This window comes from Lampris incognitus, chromosome 6 (genome assembly GCF_029633865.1).
Source record: "Lampris incognitus isolate fLamInc1 chromosome 6, fLamInc1.hap2, whole genome shotgun sequence".
NCBI classification, from domain to species: domain Eukaryota; kingdom Metazoa; phylum Chordata; class Actinopteri; order Lampriformes; family Lampridae; genus Lampris; species Lampris incognitus.
The window spans coordinates 68,072,362-68,088,663 of NC_079216.1; the positions used below are offsets into that span (position 1 = coordinate 68,072,362).

The 16,302-nt window shown below is 45.0% G+C and overlaps 1 protein-coding gene across 2 annotated transcripts in view; it reads right to left on the reverse strand.

The window, feature by feature from the left end:
- Positions 1-4,747: 4,747 nt before the first annotated feature.
- Positions 4,748-16,302, reverse strand: part of LOC130114178 (guanine nucleotide-binding protein G(i) subunit alpha-1) — a 30,182-nt gene continuing 18,627 nt past the window's right edge. The window contains exons 5-9 of one of the 2 annotated variants that reach the window (XM_056281979.1): positions 11,491-11,619; positions 7,620-7,749; positions 7,358-7,511; positions 6,203-6,394; positions 4,748-5,956 (exon numbers count right to left, since the gene is read on the reverse strand). In XM_056281979.1, coding sequence (XP_056137954.1) covers positions 6,204-6,394; positions 7,358-7,511; positions 7,620-7,749; positions 11,491-11,619 — 604 coding nt within the window. In that variant the 3' untranslated portion in view covers positions 4,748-5,956; position 6,203. Of the gene's footprint in view, positions 6,395-7,357; positions 7,512-7,619; positions 7,750-11,490; positions 11,620-16,302 lie in introns of both variants that reach the window. The other variant, XM_056281980.1, reaches the window with a different exon arrangement.

Sequence of the window (16,302 nt, forward strand, 5' to 3'; positions counted from 1 at the left end):
GGAGCAACCGAAAGAAGTTAAGTCACATGACAGTAAACACTTAGTGATGTCCTTATTGGTGTCAGATCAACAGTCATACAATTCTTACAAGAGATTACACGATCATGGGCCCTGCTCTAGTTTCCAGAGCTTTGCTGTCTGCAAACACAATAACGACACCGTAACGAGGGAGCCTGCAAAGATGGCTCGACCACAGTATTTGCAATTCTCTGTGACTTCAAACAGGTTACCTAATTTCCCCTCGAGGACGGATAAAGCATTCTGATTCTGATTCTTGCTGCTATATCCAAATAGTCATTTGCATTAATTTGCCAAATTATGCCTTCTTGATTGCACGGCTATGTAAACTATAATTGTATTGTAAAGCATGTACTTAAATTTCAATGAATTAAACTTATAGAGCAATTTGAGTGCCACCCCCGGAAAACCATCGGCTCCTCTTGGGCCACCCCTTTCACAATTTTTGCTGACACCATTGCCTACAGCGATGCAATGAGGAGGACGTTTACTTAAATGGGTAATTCATCTCTCATGCTACTGTATGGACTTCAGAACCATTATGGTCTAAACTGGTACACGACAACGGTGTTGCTAAAAACGGAGAAGTTTTTCCTTTGCGTTTTAAAAAAGTTCCGCGTTCAGACGACATCGTTTTGAATACGAGCCGCATGCTGACGGATCCGCAAAAAACGACTGAAAACGCTGTAGTGTGCATGCCAGGCCAGTAGGTGGCGGTGAAACTTTGTAGCAGAGAGCCTTCCCGGCGGACCCCGATAACACCAGGGCGCCTGCGCACACACGCTCTCTTGTCGGGGTGAGTAACCACACACACGATGCCGCCGGCTCGTCCCCAGGCCTTGTCCAAAAGCGTGTCTCGGCTGCCCTCCGTCTGCGTGTAGGTGGACCGGGAGTTGGGCGCATGTCAATAAGCGTCTCCGCTGGTCCCGGTAGCGGAGCAGCAGGTCTACACTTTGCCGGAGGAGCGTTAATAAACTCAGCAGAGAGAACCGCGCAAACAGCTCGCTAACCCGCCATTGTTGGTGGCGTCTTCTTACTCGCGCATGGCTGTTTGACTGAAAGCGTAGTACGCATGTGCGAAGTGGAGCCGTGACGTCACAGTTTAAACGGCGACGCTGGAGTCGCGTTTTCAACGGTTTTCACTCTGGAACCCGGGTTCAAAAGTTTGCGTTTTCAGGCCCCCAAAACGCCGCTGTCGTGTGAAGGGACGGCCACGACGCAGTGGCACCGCGGCAACCCGTTAACCAGGGGCCGGCCAACGTGTCTACGTATCCGTGCACACCGCGACGCAGCGGCACCGCGGCGACCCGTTAACCAGGGGCCGGCCGCGTGTCTACGTATCCGTGCACGCCGCGACGCAGCGGCGACCCGGTGTCCCAGGGGCCGGCCAACGTGTCTACGTATCCGTGCACGCCGCGACGCAGCGGCGACCCGGTGTCCCAGGGGCCGGCCAACGTGTCTACGTATCCGTGCACGCCGCGGTGCGTCGCGGCGTGCACGGATACGTAGACACGTTGGCCGCTGGCTGACGAGTCAGACCCTTTAGTCGGGCGGTCCGCGATGTCTCCTGGTTCGCAGTTGCTATGGCATCTTAAATGCAAGAGTCAAATAAAAAAGGCTACTTCCTTGTGAAATGTTATATTATCTGAATTGCCACTTTTCTTCGACCCTGTGCGGTTAGAGCACTGGTCTGCACCGCAACGCAACATTTTAGCTGGCGACTCAAATGCAGTTGGATGGCCTCTTGGTCTACCTAAGATGGCCGCCAAGTCGCCCATGCCGGCCGGCGATATTATGAACCCTACATAGGCCTCGCCAAAATCCCGTTTCTGGCTTTGTCACGTGTGCGCCACCGTAGCAACGCGAAAATATGTTGTTATGGGGTTAGCGCTCATCAAGGAAACGCTGTACACCCACAATTTAACCTGTCTAAGTTATCCACAATCAACATTAACGTTTTTAACTCAATCTTTGCTTGCTCCACGTTTGAGCATAGGATACTTCACCCCTTATCATGACTACAAACAAAACGAGCTCCTATATTGTAGTAACATGACTTTTACATTTATACACAGGTAACAACTTACTGATCAGCTTTCTTAAATGTGAGAAAGTCTATTTATTAGATATATGTTCATTTTCAGACAACTAACGTTACTTACCTCCGTTCTGTTGTTGACAGCCAGCAGTCCAAAATTACAAAAGCAGCCAGCTGTCCAAAATTGCGAAAAATACAAAATTACAAAATTGAAGGTAGCTAACGTTAGCTTTGCTTCGCACCGAGTTGATAGTTGATTGTTTCCTTAGCAACGCAGCGGAAATCCGGCGTCCGTTCGCGAGATTTGGGACAGGGTACGGGATTTTGGCGAGGGCTATGTAGGGTTCATAATATCGCTGCCGGCTTCACTTCACATCGCGACTTGCTCCATCCAAGTCTCTTTTTTTGAGATCAGCGCTCCACATGTATGGGAGGAGACGTGGTAGTCCGCAGCCCTCCCCGGATCAGCAGGGGGGGTGGAGCAGCGACCGGGACGGCTCGGAAGAGTGGGGTGATTGGCCGGGTACAATTGGGGAGAAAAGGGGGGGGGGGTCCAAGAAAAGAAATGGGAGGTGCTCATGGGAAATAAGTCGCCCATGAAAAGAAGCATGCATATGAAAACACAACTTCAAGGCTGGTCAACAGGACAGGAGATATGCCTCTTTTAAGTGTTTGGTTTATTGTTACAGCGCCCCCATTCGGTGAAGGTGTTTACATGCTGTAGTGCAGTGACTACATGCATCATCCCCTGATCATGGGGGACAAGGGACGATGAGCATGAAGAGATGCATGCTGATAAACACTTATGTGAGTCAAGTAAAGGGAAGTGGAGTTATGCTGGTGGAAATCTGAGAGGAACAACACGACGGATCACTCGGACCTCCTGTGGGGACCGTGACAACATGCTACAGGGCAGCTTTTGTTCGTTTTGTTTCTTCTTATGTACAGTGAAAGTGTCTTCCTTGAAATAATGTGACCATATTGTTCACCTTGTGGATGCTGAGCTAGTGGCAGTGGATTGTGCAGAGAATATTACGTAAATCAGCAAAAATGAGTGGGCGGAGCCTTATGGTAATAGCAATGGAATGCACCAACAGCATTATTCAAATTAGCAGAAAACATAAACGAGCAGTAAAGTAATGCTCCAAGAGGCAAAAAATGCTCCGATGGGGGGAAATGCATGTGGGCATGAAGTTTCTAGACTAACTGCCATGGTGAGAACTTCCTTTGGCCCTGCAGGGGGCTCATGCTGAGCCAAACATTATTTCATAGATGCCCGAGAGCTGTGCCAGAATGTTCCTGCAAGTTTCATCAAAAGCTGGTGTTGCCAGGATGTCATGCATGTGGGGGACGTAGGGAGATGGATCAATCTGTCTGTTTGGGTGTCCTTCAGACCACAATTATACCCCCACTGAAAACACTGCGAAAAAGTGCACGAGCTGTATGTTGATGAAGGTCAAACCTGACACAGCTCGTGTTGCTGCGAGGCATTGTGTAACTTCCAGGCATTGGGCAAACCAGTGGACCATTAAATGAAACATTGTGAGCGTTTGGGCCAGTGAAGATTATACTTGATACTGGCAGAAAACGTTTGCTTTTACTTTTGTAAAAACCCCCTGGCTGTTTCAGCTGGTCTACTCCGAGTTACAGAGAACGCCGCGTCAAGCCTACGGAATAAATACTGCAAACCTTTTCAGTCAGGTCAGCGCACAACCTACTACCGTACTGACACGTTTCACATACTCAGCTTTAAACATTCCAATGATCAGAGACAATCAATTCAAAATTCATGTTTTGGGGCGTCCGGGTAGCATGGCGGTCTATTCCGTTGCCTACCAACACGGGGATCGCCAGTTCGAATCCCCGTGTTACCTCCGGCTTTTGTGTCTCTACAGACACAATTGGCCGTGTCTGCAGGTGGGAAGCTGGATGTGGGTATGTGTCCTGGTCGCTGCACTAGCGCCTCCTCTGGTCGGTCGGGGCTCCTGTTCGGGGGAGGGGGGGCTGGGGGGAATAGTGTGATCCTCCCACGTGCTACGTCCCCCTGGTGAAACTCCTCACTGTCAGGTGAAAAGAAGCGGCTGGTGACTCCACATGTATGGGAGGAGAAATGTGGTAGTCTGCAGCCCTCCTCGGATCAGCAGAGGGGGTGGAGCAGAGACCGGGACGGCTCGGAAGAGTGGGGTCATTGGCCGGATACAATTGGGGAGAAAAGGGGGGGGGGGTAAATATAAAAAAATTCATGTTTTGGTCAACGGAAGTTGTACTAATGACAGTTTTGCTAACAAGGGAAAGCTTTATGATAATTCAAGAGTGGATTCTGTTACCACCGTTAGTGACACGTGTTCGGACGTCCCAGGCCAGGACGCCGTGTATCATCAGCAGCTTGCACACTGCGGATCACCTGAGGGAGGCATCGATCAGCTCTTCAACCATCAGTCACCCGTCAGAGCTCCAACCATCAACCACATCCAGAAAACAAGACCGTCACAAGACACACACCAGGAAGTCTTACAAGAAGATGTGAAACTGGTCCGCCTCATCTCTCTTTCAGCGTTCATGGTGAGTTAAAAGCATGCACGGTAGAGCGGCGGCCAGCGCCGCGCTTTAACCACAGGCAAAATGTGTTTACAATTGAAGCAAATTAAGAGCCCTGCAAATAGAAGAGAAAACAGAAAAGTCGGACTTGTTGAAAACAATGCTACGGCTTCACCATAGCAAATCTTTAATTTGCAAAAAAAATTCATGGAAATTAGTCCACTAATGTCCCCACCCAATACAAACAAAGGTGTGGGGGGTGGGGTGGGGGCGATATGCAACTTGAAACCATTACATCTGATAATCAACAGTGCATTTCTACTAAAACACATCTGTCATTCTATGCACTGTGCTCAAACCTAGTCGTATTTTCTGCTACAAGGCTGTCAGTGCCATCCTCTGTCAGAGCTCGTCTGCTCAGGGTCTGCAAGAAGGAATGTTTCCACCAAAACACTGACAACATGCACAGCTTAATTACACCATGCTCGTTTGGTCACTTTCAAAATAAAACTGAAGAAAGGATGACAGGAGAGAAACCATCCCTTTGTTTAATATCTCTCGCTCTCTCACACACACACACACACACACACACACACACACACACACACACACACACACACACACACACACACACACACACACGGTTCAGGCTGAACCCATTCAAAACACTCAGCACAACACACAGTGACATCACACATCCATAAAGGAGCACATGAAGTTCTCACAGTATGTCAGGATCAGAGTGAACTGGTCTACAGAAGTGAACTGGTCTACAGAAGTGGACTGGTCTATAGAAGTGGCCTGGTCTATAGAAGTGGACTGGTCTACAGAAGTGAACTGGTCTAGAAGGTGACTGACTGGGTTTTACAGGGTTTGTCAACATAGGCAACAGATCTGCATGTCTATGTGAGCATGGAAACCAGACCACGTGGGCTGGGTGGGCTTGTGAACGAGTTGAATAAAATGGACATGATGTAATACCCAAGTCAACAAAACACAACAAAACACTGCAACTAAGGCATGCACGACACAAGTACCTGGAAACACAACAGGATGGTACAACTTGTTTTCCCAAAGAAAGACAAAATAAATGTTGAAGGCCCCACATTTTCATATAAAAATTGAAGAAAGAAAATAAGTTGATAAAATAAACACATTTTAAAAACAGTGAAAATCCCCAGCAAGAGACAGTTGTACAAATATTTTACACAAATTTTTTTTACCAACACGTCTTGAAAACTTTAGAGATCAACATAAGTTAAGAGGTTAAAAGTGACATTCTCAACAGCGTCCATGAAGAGTTTCCTCTCGTCACAGACTGTCCTTGAACAAAAAGTAACTGTAAGCTCGCTGCCACTCGGCCTGTGCCAGAAAGAGAAAAATATTCAAGAAACCGGGATTAGCGGTCGCTGGCAAGACAATTTACTACAAGTTAGTTTGTCATTTTGATAGAAGAGATACAAGGAAACCTTACAATTCCTAATTCGAAAAACATCGCCGCTGCTCTGCCGACACACTGACAATATAAATGCATTAAATCTAAATATATAAAACACATTTATACACGTCGACTGTTTACAGTTTGGTGTCACAGGAAGTATGCATTACCCTAGAAAAGGCCACAGTCTTTCAGGTTGTTCTTGATGATGACGTCGGTTACGGCATCGAAGACGAACTGCACGTTCTTGGTGTCAGTAGCGCAGGTGAAGTGGGTGTAAATCTCCTTGGTGTCCTTTCTCTTGTTCAGGTCCTCAAACTGACACTGAATGTAAGCTGCTGCCTCCTCATAGGTGTTAGAGCCTGAGATGGAGAGAGGACAGAATGAGGAGGAGGAGCAGAGGAAAGATTGATGATTTGGGACTTGCTGGGAAGCAAGGGAGAGCGATGCTCTGCAGCTACACACACAACTGATGATTAACAAGTTATATGTGTGTTATTTCTGAAATTCATCATCTGTCGTCCAAACTGTAGGGAGCACCAGAGCACTGTCACGTGTCAGTCACGTCATTCATAGTCACCAAACAGCAGCTTTACCAATAACACCTCAAAATACACATGATTGGGGTGTCCGGGTGGTGTGGCGGTCTATTCCGTTGCCTACCAACACGGGGATCCCAGTTCGAATCCCTGTATTACCTCCAGCTTGGTTGGGCGTCGCTACATACACAATTGGCTGTGTCTGTGGGTGGGAAGCCGAATGTGGGTGTGTCCTGGTCACTGCACCAGCGCCTCCTCTCGTCCGACGGGGCGCCTGTTCAGGGGGGAGGGGGAACTGGGAGGAATAGTGTGATCCTCCCACGCACTACGTCCCCCTGGTGAAACTCCTCTCTGTCAGGTGAAAAGAAGCGGCTGGTGACTCCACATGTATTGGAGGAGACATGTGGTAGTCTGCAGCCCTCCCCGGGCCAGCAGAGGGGGTGGAGCAGAGACCGGGACGGCTCGGAAGATTGGGAGAAAAAGAGGGAAAAATCCAAAAACTAAAAAACACACGGTTGGGTTTAATTTGATCCCTTTACCACCAGCACACACATAAATACATCCACCCATCCACTATCTAAACCGCTTATCCTGCTCTCAGGGTCACGGGGATGCTGGAGCCTATCCCAGCAGTCATTGGGCGGCAGGCGGGGAGACACCCTGGACAGGCCGCCAGGCCATCACACAGGGCCAAACACACATAAATCACATACATACATATAGTACATATGCAAGCCCAACACATCTCTAACCACAGGTGTACTGATATGTTTAACTTTATCTCACCTGCATATTCTGGGTAGCAGATGGTAAGGGGACTCTTCTTGATCTTCTCTTCAAACAGGTCCTTCTTGTTAAGGAAGAGGATGATGGAGGTGTCTGTGAACCACTTGTTGTTGCAAATTGAATCAAACAGCTTCATGCTCTCGTGCATTCGGTTCTGAGGAGAAGAGGCAGGACAGTCACATAAACAGCAGTGGGGAAATAAGAATGTGAACTTAGGGCAAACACACATGAGGGAGATTTGTGACGTAAGGATGTGGCTCACCATCTCCTCATCCTCAGCCAGCACCAGGTCATAGTCGCTCAGAGCCACACAGAAGATAATAGCAGTGACTCCCTCGAAACAGTGGATCCACTTCTTCCTCTCTGACCTCTGTCCACCCACGTCAAACATCCTGCAGGGGGCAAACAGACTGGTAAAACCTGCAAATACATGCTAGGCATGTGCGCGCACACATACACACACACACACAGTTAACCCAGAAACATGCTGCAAAATTTCAAAGCTGTGTCTTGCCAGCCCTTGATTTAAATATTTAATTAATCCTTGGGTGGATCCATGGAGATACAACTCATACACTACTCTTATTGGTGTTTCATTAACATACAGACCTTTCTATAGCAGTTAGTTTTTTTGTGTTTATGATTTATGGTTAAGTGCTTAAACTTTATCAAAGGTTTTAAAAACAGAAGCCTCACTTGTAAAGTTAAAGCGGCAGTAGACAACCCCCCCCCCCCAGTGTGTTCAAGCGTTTTTATTGTTTGCACCACTGTCGCAAAGACAACTGGATCGCTTACTGTGTATTAGCAGCTTGGCTGCTACTGTCCAAAGCAAGAAACAACTGTAAGAATCCCAATTTGAACTAGAAACCCCGATCTCAGTGCTGTGTATCGATACAGGCAAAGTAAAACATCCAGTGGTATCAATAAGTAGGCAGGTTGAGTTACTTACTGAGCCTGTAGAATGCCAACTAAATGTCAGTTTGGACCCCTCTCAAGTCCCGGGTGTTATATCGAACTCTGGTTCCCTGTTGAGATCCGTTTCCCCCCCGAGCCAGAGTTTGATACAACATCGGCATGCTTGAATAACCTTAACCTAACCCTAAGCTTAACCTAACGCTTACCTTAACCTAATCATAACTGATAGCTAACCTGTTTCCATGCAAATGCTTTCGTCTGGCTAAAGGGAAACAGATCTCCACCATCTGCCATTTCTGCTACTGAGGATAGCTACCAATAGCTACCTGAGCTCAAGATGGCGCCACAGACGGCAGCCTCGTTACTGTGCTCTCTAGTACTTTTTCTGTTTTTGTTTATTTGTTTAGTTTCCAGCTCTCACTCTGATCACATTCAGCAGGGAAGAACTTTTAAACCTCCCACTATCCACTGGTCAAACTTTTGTTTACCATTTTTCAGTGAACCGGAAAGTTCACTGAACAAGCCCATGCAGCACCTAAACCAAACCAAATGAACTGAAAAAGATATACCGAGAGTTGTTTACCGGTCTGGAGAGAAAGGATATCGTATTGGCCCAAACATATGACAATATTTGTTTTCTGAAACTGGGGGTTGTCTTGTATTTCAGGACTAGACAATTACATGTTCATTCATTACTACAGATATTCTTTTTGAATAGAGAGTACCAGAGTACTATGGCATGAGGTTCTGGTTTTTATAGACATTAGCCTCTTGCCAGAGTGGAGTGTTTTGAAGAGACCATGGCATGGGTTGGAAGGGTCGGTCATGATCTTTCCTGCTCGCCTCAGTGTCCTAGAGGCATACAGATCATGGCGGTATGGCAGGTTGCAGCCAATCACCCTCTCAGCAGAGCAAACGATACGCTGCAGTCTGCCCTTGTCCTTGATAGTGGCAGCAGCGCACCAGAGTGATGGAGGAGGTGAGGATGGACTCAATGATGGCAGTGTAAAAGTGCACTATAATTGGCTTGGGCAGGCTGAACTTTTTCAGCTGCCACAGGAAGTACATACTCTGTTGTGCCTTCTTAGTGAGGGAGCTGAAGTTCAGCTCCCACTTAGAGGTCCTGGGCGATGATGGTGCCCAGGAAGCGGAAGGATTCCACAGTGTCGACTGGGGAGCCACACAGGGTGATGGAAGCGGGTGGGTCTAGTTACTTTCTGAAGTCCACAACGATCTCAACTAGAGCATTGAGCTCCAAGTGGTTTTGACTGCACCAGGACACCAGATGATGGGTCAATCTCCCTCCTGAAGGTGGACTCATCCCTACCAGAGATAAGCCCAATAAGGGTGGTGTCATCAGCAAACTTCCAGAGCTTTGCTGACTGGTGACTAGATGTGCAGCTGTTCGTATACAGGGAGAACAGTAGAGGGGAAAAGACACACCCTTGAGGGTAACTGGTGCTGATCATCCGGGAGTCAGCAATGTGTTTCCCCAGCTTCACATGCTGCTTCCTGTCAGATAGGAATCCACCTGCAGGTGGATTCAGGCACATGCGGCTGGGAGAGCTTGTCATGCAGCAGATCCAGGATTATGGTGTTGAAGGCAGAGCTGAAATCCACAAACAGGGTCCTGGCATAGGTTCCTGCAGAGTCCAGGTGCTGGAGAATGAAGTGGAGCGCCATGTTTACCGCATCGTTCACAGACCTGTTGGCTCTGTAGGTGAACTGCAGGGAGTCCAGGAGTGTGTCAGTAATAGTTTTAAGGTAAGACAGAACAAGGTGCTCAAAAGACTTCATTACCACAGAGGTCAGGGCGATGGGTCTGTAGTCATTGAGTCCTGTGGTCCTTGGTTATAGTGAGTCTTTCGGAGTCAGTCAGCACTGAAACTGTTTCATTAATCCAATTTAACCTGCAGGAGTTTCTGAAAACTGCTGTAACGTGTTTTGCTGTAACAGAGGAAATAAATTCATAACAAGTGAAAACGAGTTCTTAACATCTCCTGATGTCTTTACTGCAGAAATGAACCAGGGAGAAAATCTGTCAAACAGCCAAGAATTACGTCTGTCACAGATGATGAGCTCAAAAAGACAGTCTGAAAAATCCTGTCAAGAGAAAATAATTAGGCAAGAGGAATGAGAGTGATAGAGGAATCAACTCGCTACAGTAACTGTCAGCTGACTAGTGACTACTGGGAAAGTGAGCTGTCTACAGATGTCCAACCGAACAGAAACTTTGGTAAGCAGCCAAATGCTGTTACATTGTCAAATGACTATGGGAGGATGAGAAAACCGCAGTTCAAATCCATTTACAATAATTTTTGTTTTACCACTGTTGTTTTGTATGTTGTACAGTGCAATCACTCACAAAAATGTGAACTATTACTTCAGGACAGTGCTAACAATCATCAGTGTGCATATTTGTTTTGCTTTTCTTCTTGCTAATGTCAGTGTACTGTGAAAAACAACAACCTGTGTTATTTTTTACAAATATTGTAATGATAATGGTCAAAAATGATGTGAAAATGCATATTTTCACAATGTCCAAACCAAACAACACCCTCCCCCAAAATGCCTAAGCCCTCCAGAAGCTGGTGCTCTTAGGTTTTTTTTTCCTGTTAAGTGATTACGAGGCTCACTTAAAACTAAAACATTTTGTTTAGTGTTATAATAAGTTAAATTAAAGCATATACACTGAATATGAACATGGCTTGGCCTGAATCCTGGCTGATCAGGATGACTGATAGAAACCATAAAAGGGACCAATCTAGGATCATTTTTTGAATTATATTGCATTGTTTGACAATCCTAAAATATGATTCCTGTCTTTGTTTGCCTGGGTGGCTGCGTTTACTTTGGATTATGACTAGTGCTGCACCCTTTCTTGTATGGATCTCTCTTTTATTTTACAGTAATTTCATTTCTATTAGTGGCGTCACTGGTGAAATATCTCATTTAAAATGTTAACTTGTCTGTTACCGACCTTTTCAAAATCAATTAAAAAAAATAATACATCCCCGCGACCCTGAGAGCAGGATAAGCGGTTTGGATAATGGAAGGATGGATGGACTTGGCCTGAAAAAAAATTTCAGTCAGGAGATTCTTTTTTTTTTTTGTTGCTTTAATCCCTGAGTTAAAGGGGGAAAATAGTGGTCTACTGTCGCTTTAAGTGAGCCCGAGTTGGGTAAAATTATTCATCAAAATGCAGTAGTTGTACTCACTTGAAGTGTAGGTCCTTAAAGGTGAAGTGTGTTTCCACGATGCCAGTAGTCTTGACCCTGGTCCTAAGAACATCCTGCTGGGTGGGCACATAGGCCCCATGGGCTATCCTGTCCAAGTCGTTCAGATAGCTTTAAAGGAAAAAGTAAACATGGTAAAAATATAGTTAAGAGCCCCACATTCTATGCTATTAAGGTCATTGTAAGGCCTTCTTCAGTATGACAGTAGTATGCATGATTAACATCTCTGTAACTGGGAAACAAGTATGACACATGCCCTGGAGTGAAAAGAGAGAACGTATTACTTATAATTGTGACATGTTCTAGACCAGCTCTATGTTCAAATGTACAAATTAAGTGTTTTTGAAGGCCAATACTACAGCCAAATTTCAGTTGAACTTTTAGGAAAATGTCTGTTTTACACTGTTCATTGAAAATCGAATAGTCAACATATCTGGAAGTTTTCTCCCCCTTTTATCGACATTGTGATCATACTGGTGAATCTTGAATTGATCGGGTCAAACTGCAGGTAACAGCTCTGTCTGTGTCACTACCACATGGCACAATGCAGGATGAGGGAATGGAGTTTGCAGAGCAACACTGACTGGCTCACATTGATGTCATGTTACAACCACTGCAGTAGATCCTATGACTCCTCTGTGGTGCACGGAGGAACAACAAATGCAGATTGGGAAAACAGAAGATCAAGGTTCTCAATATTTCAAGACAGCAAAGTTGCCCGCTCATTTGACTTTAATTAGTTAAATAGCCAGCACTACTGGAACATACTGATTTACATTACGTTTAGAGTTGGGACCGATCCAATTGCGGTACCGGGTGCCGATACTGACAAAATTCACTTATCGGATATGGGCTGACGTTACTGATTGACAACGTACCAGGGCCCCAGACTGCGACCAGAGTGTGTGAGTTAAAATTTCACGTGGTCACTTCCGGTGGAGAGAGGAATGGAGTAGATGCATTTGCTGCACTCTCCCACAACTTTACAACCCATAACTTTTTTTAGTAAGGGCAGACACCATCTATAGAGTGCACTATGGCAGTGGTTCTCATCCTTTTTGGGGTCCTGGACCCCCTGCGTATTTTTGATCTACCCTGAGGACCCCTCCACCTGATCTTGGGGGAGGGGGGTTGCAATTTGATAGAAACAGTAGAAACTGCATTTTAAACTGCATTATAGCATTTATTCACTCTTTGGGGCAAAAATAAGAGCTTTCAGTTGTAACTTAGATATAGTTAACAAAACAGAATTCTCATGCAGTAACTTTCAGATATATGTAACTAAACAGAATATGTATTCAGTAACTTTCAGATATATGTAACAAAACAGAATATGTATTCAGTAACTTTCAGATATAGTTAACAAAACAGAATATGTATTCAGTAACTTTCAGATATATGTAACAAAACAGAATATGTATTCAGTAACTTTCAGATATATGTAACAAAACAGAATATGTATTCAGTAACTTTCAGATATATGTAACAACAGAATTTTATGCAGTAACTTTTAACAACGCAAACGGGAGCGAGATCTGTTGTTAAAATACAATAAATTACACTTGTGAAACAGATGTAATTAGAGAAAAAAGTCCTGTTACCCTTTATAGTTTAGGTAGATAAAGGTCTCAGTCACATTTGAGTAAAATAATCCTATTTCTATAAATGTCATAGGATCTTTTTTTTAAAGCTATTTTATTTTCACGGACCCCTTGCAATTACACCACGGACCACTAGGGGTCCGCGGACCCCCGGTTGAGAAACACTGCACTATGGCATCCAAAACAAAGCATAATAAAAAAGAAGATGGCAAAAAAGACGAACATTCCACCGACGCGAGATGGATTATTAGCATGCAGGCCCTCACTAACTTGCTGGAAGAACACTGTGAGTCTATATCGTCGGCCCTTTCTACTGAACTTAAGTCAGCATTTGCATCTCTTGAAACCAAGTTAAATGCAATACAGGCAACAGTCACTGATTATGGTGAGCCAATTACAAGTCTGGAGACAAATGTTAACTTAACCGAGGAACGTATGCAAGCCCTTGAAGCATCGTGCTCTACCCTAGCTGACGCCTGTGTTCAACTCAAGGCTAAAAATGCTGACCTGGAGGGGAGAAGCCAGCGTAATAACGTCAGGATTGTTGGCCTACCAGAGTCCATTAAAGGTCCATGACCCACACCCTTCTTTTCTGAAACCCTAGTGGAGATTTTCGATGACCAAGAGATACCGGCTCCCCCGGAGCTAGACCGAACGCATCGTACCCTATCTGCTAAACCACGACAAGGGGACAAGCCCAGACCGGTGGTTGTATGCTTCCATCGACATCAAATCAAGGATCTGGTTGTCCGAGAAGCCCGCAAAAGGAGGAATGACCTAAAGTACCGAGACACATCGATCTGCATCTATGAAGACTATTCCCCTGATGTAGTGGAGCAGCGAGCGGCGTGCAGCCTACCGCGATGTCATGGGTACACTCTACAACCTGGGCTTCCAACCATCTCTTCTGTTTCCGGCAAGGCTTCAAATCACTCACAAGAGGCGGCAATAAGAAACGGTTTTCCTCGGCTGAGGAAGCCGCCGCTTTTGTGGGAACGTGGCCTGCCCCATAACACCGATATGCCCGGTGTTGGCTAAAGGGCTAACTGCTAGGCTACCGTTACCAAAGGCTTTATGTACGGCTCAGCTCGTAAGAGTATCATTAAACCGACAGTGCCCAGTTTACTGTGATTCTACAATTTACTTAAGGGTCGGAATTGTTATTGCCGGGTTACATGGGCTCCCTTATTTCTTTCTTTTTAATGTTAAATTCATTTGGACTTATTAGGGCTATTTGTTTGTATTGCCCTCGTTGGTTTGGTTAATCGCAATTGTTCTGCCCATAATGTGATTTATGTGTTCTTAAGTAACTTTAAACTTGAAGTGTTTGTATGTTCACATCACTTAATGCACTATTTGATATGTGTCAACGTTTGAGTGGGACTTTGTTGTGATGCCCACAGAGATAAGGGAAGCACAAAGAGGTAACGCCACAGGAAGTTTAGAATGTAAACAAACCAAGCATGGTCGCTGTTGTCACGCAAATTCACGTTACTTCTATCTGTCTCAATCTGTCGTGTTAATCCTTCAGAAAGCAACGACTGTAAGTGTTACATGATCATAAGACGTTTATAACTTAAATGTAATGCGTTTTGGATGTTTTGATAACTGAATACGATTGCTGCAACTGCGCGATGCTGCTCAGTCAGACACGTTAGCATGGCTGCTAATAATGTGAGCTTATGGAATGTATTTTAAGTAAGCACTTTTCTATTTTCTCTTTTTATTTGTAGTTTCACTCCGATTCAATGTTGCCACCTGACTGCTACAATTGGAAGTCATTACAGGAGCAAGAAGGCTCATTTTCCTGACTCTTGAAAGGGAGTTTGGCTGGCTGTTTAATCTGTGTTAACGCTTAGGAAGCACAACACGTAGAAAGAGCAGTACAGCAGTAGACTAATTCGCCAACCAATTTGTGTGTTCTGCCATCTAGCGACACTGCCATTACTGCAGTGGCAAGTAGCAGTGTTTGCTACTGCCTGCTAAGTGACAGCAGCATGGGTAGTTGGACTGACAACGTTAGACAGTGGCCCCCAGTTACTGATGAAGGTACCTTATGGATGGTGATCTTAATGTTATTCAAATTGTACATATAAGTTAGACATCGGTTATGTCAATAGCCAGATAGACAGAAAAAAATGACCACTTAACCATCCGCCGCATTTCAAGTGATGAAGTAACTAACGTTTGTGTAGCTAGCTAATATGCTAACATGACTGTACTAGATAGCTAGTAAACATTCAAGGATTGCATTAAATCACAGACCAGTTATATTAGTAAAACGTTTTAAAAATACGAATGTGTTTTTTGTAGGTATTCAAGATTATTTAATTAATCGCCTGGCTTGTGATGAGCAACAAAATGCCAACTGCAGGTCTCTAATAGAGGGTCAAAATTACCTGAGCTCCGGATGGGTAGGCCAAATATTGCACACTCTGCCAGATAATGAACATATCATTCTAAAAGGACCTGTCCGATAGTCCATTAACAACCATGATAATGTTGAATTAACTCTGCAGAGAAAGAATGGCAAAGTTGTAGGTGTGAATTGTGACTGTATGGCCAACAGAGGGAAGTGCTGCAGTCGTACAGCAGGACTACTTTACAAGGTCAAAGATGCTGTGACCCAAGGCTTCACAGGCACAGCCTGCACTGACAAAGTGTGTGCCTGGAACTAATCCACCTGGAAAAATGTGGTGCCAGACACAGTTGAGAACATTCAAGGGCCAGATCATGGGCATAGGAAACCCATGAAAGTTACAGCTACCGCATTTGAGACAGATGCAGATGTTATTCGACACTTTTCATCCCCTGAGATGGCCGACTTAACCATGATACCTGGAACCATTTTACATCATGTGTTGACTGCACAGCCACAGAAGAATGCAAATATTAATGACCTACCCAAAAATCATGCAAAATGTGCAGAACACAAATGTAAACTCTGCAAAGTAGTTTTTGAAAGATATGTCAAATGTGGGAAAGATGAAAGAGAGAAAATGGAAACAAAAACAAAGGGCCAGAATTGTCAATTTTGGCTAGACCAGAGAAAATTTAGAATAACCAGTAGCGAGCCATCTGAAGTGCCAATAAAAGCAGACCCAAGCAACTGGGTGGAAAGAAAATTGAACTGCAAGTTTTTTGGAAACACAGCCACTTGGTACGGTCAAACATCTGAGCCTTTGGCAAGAAA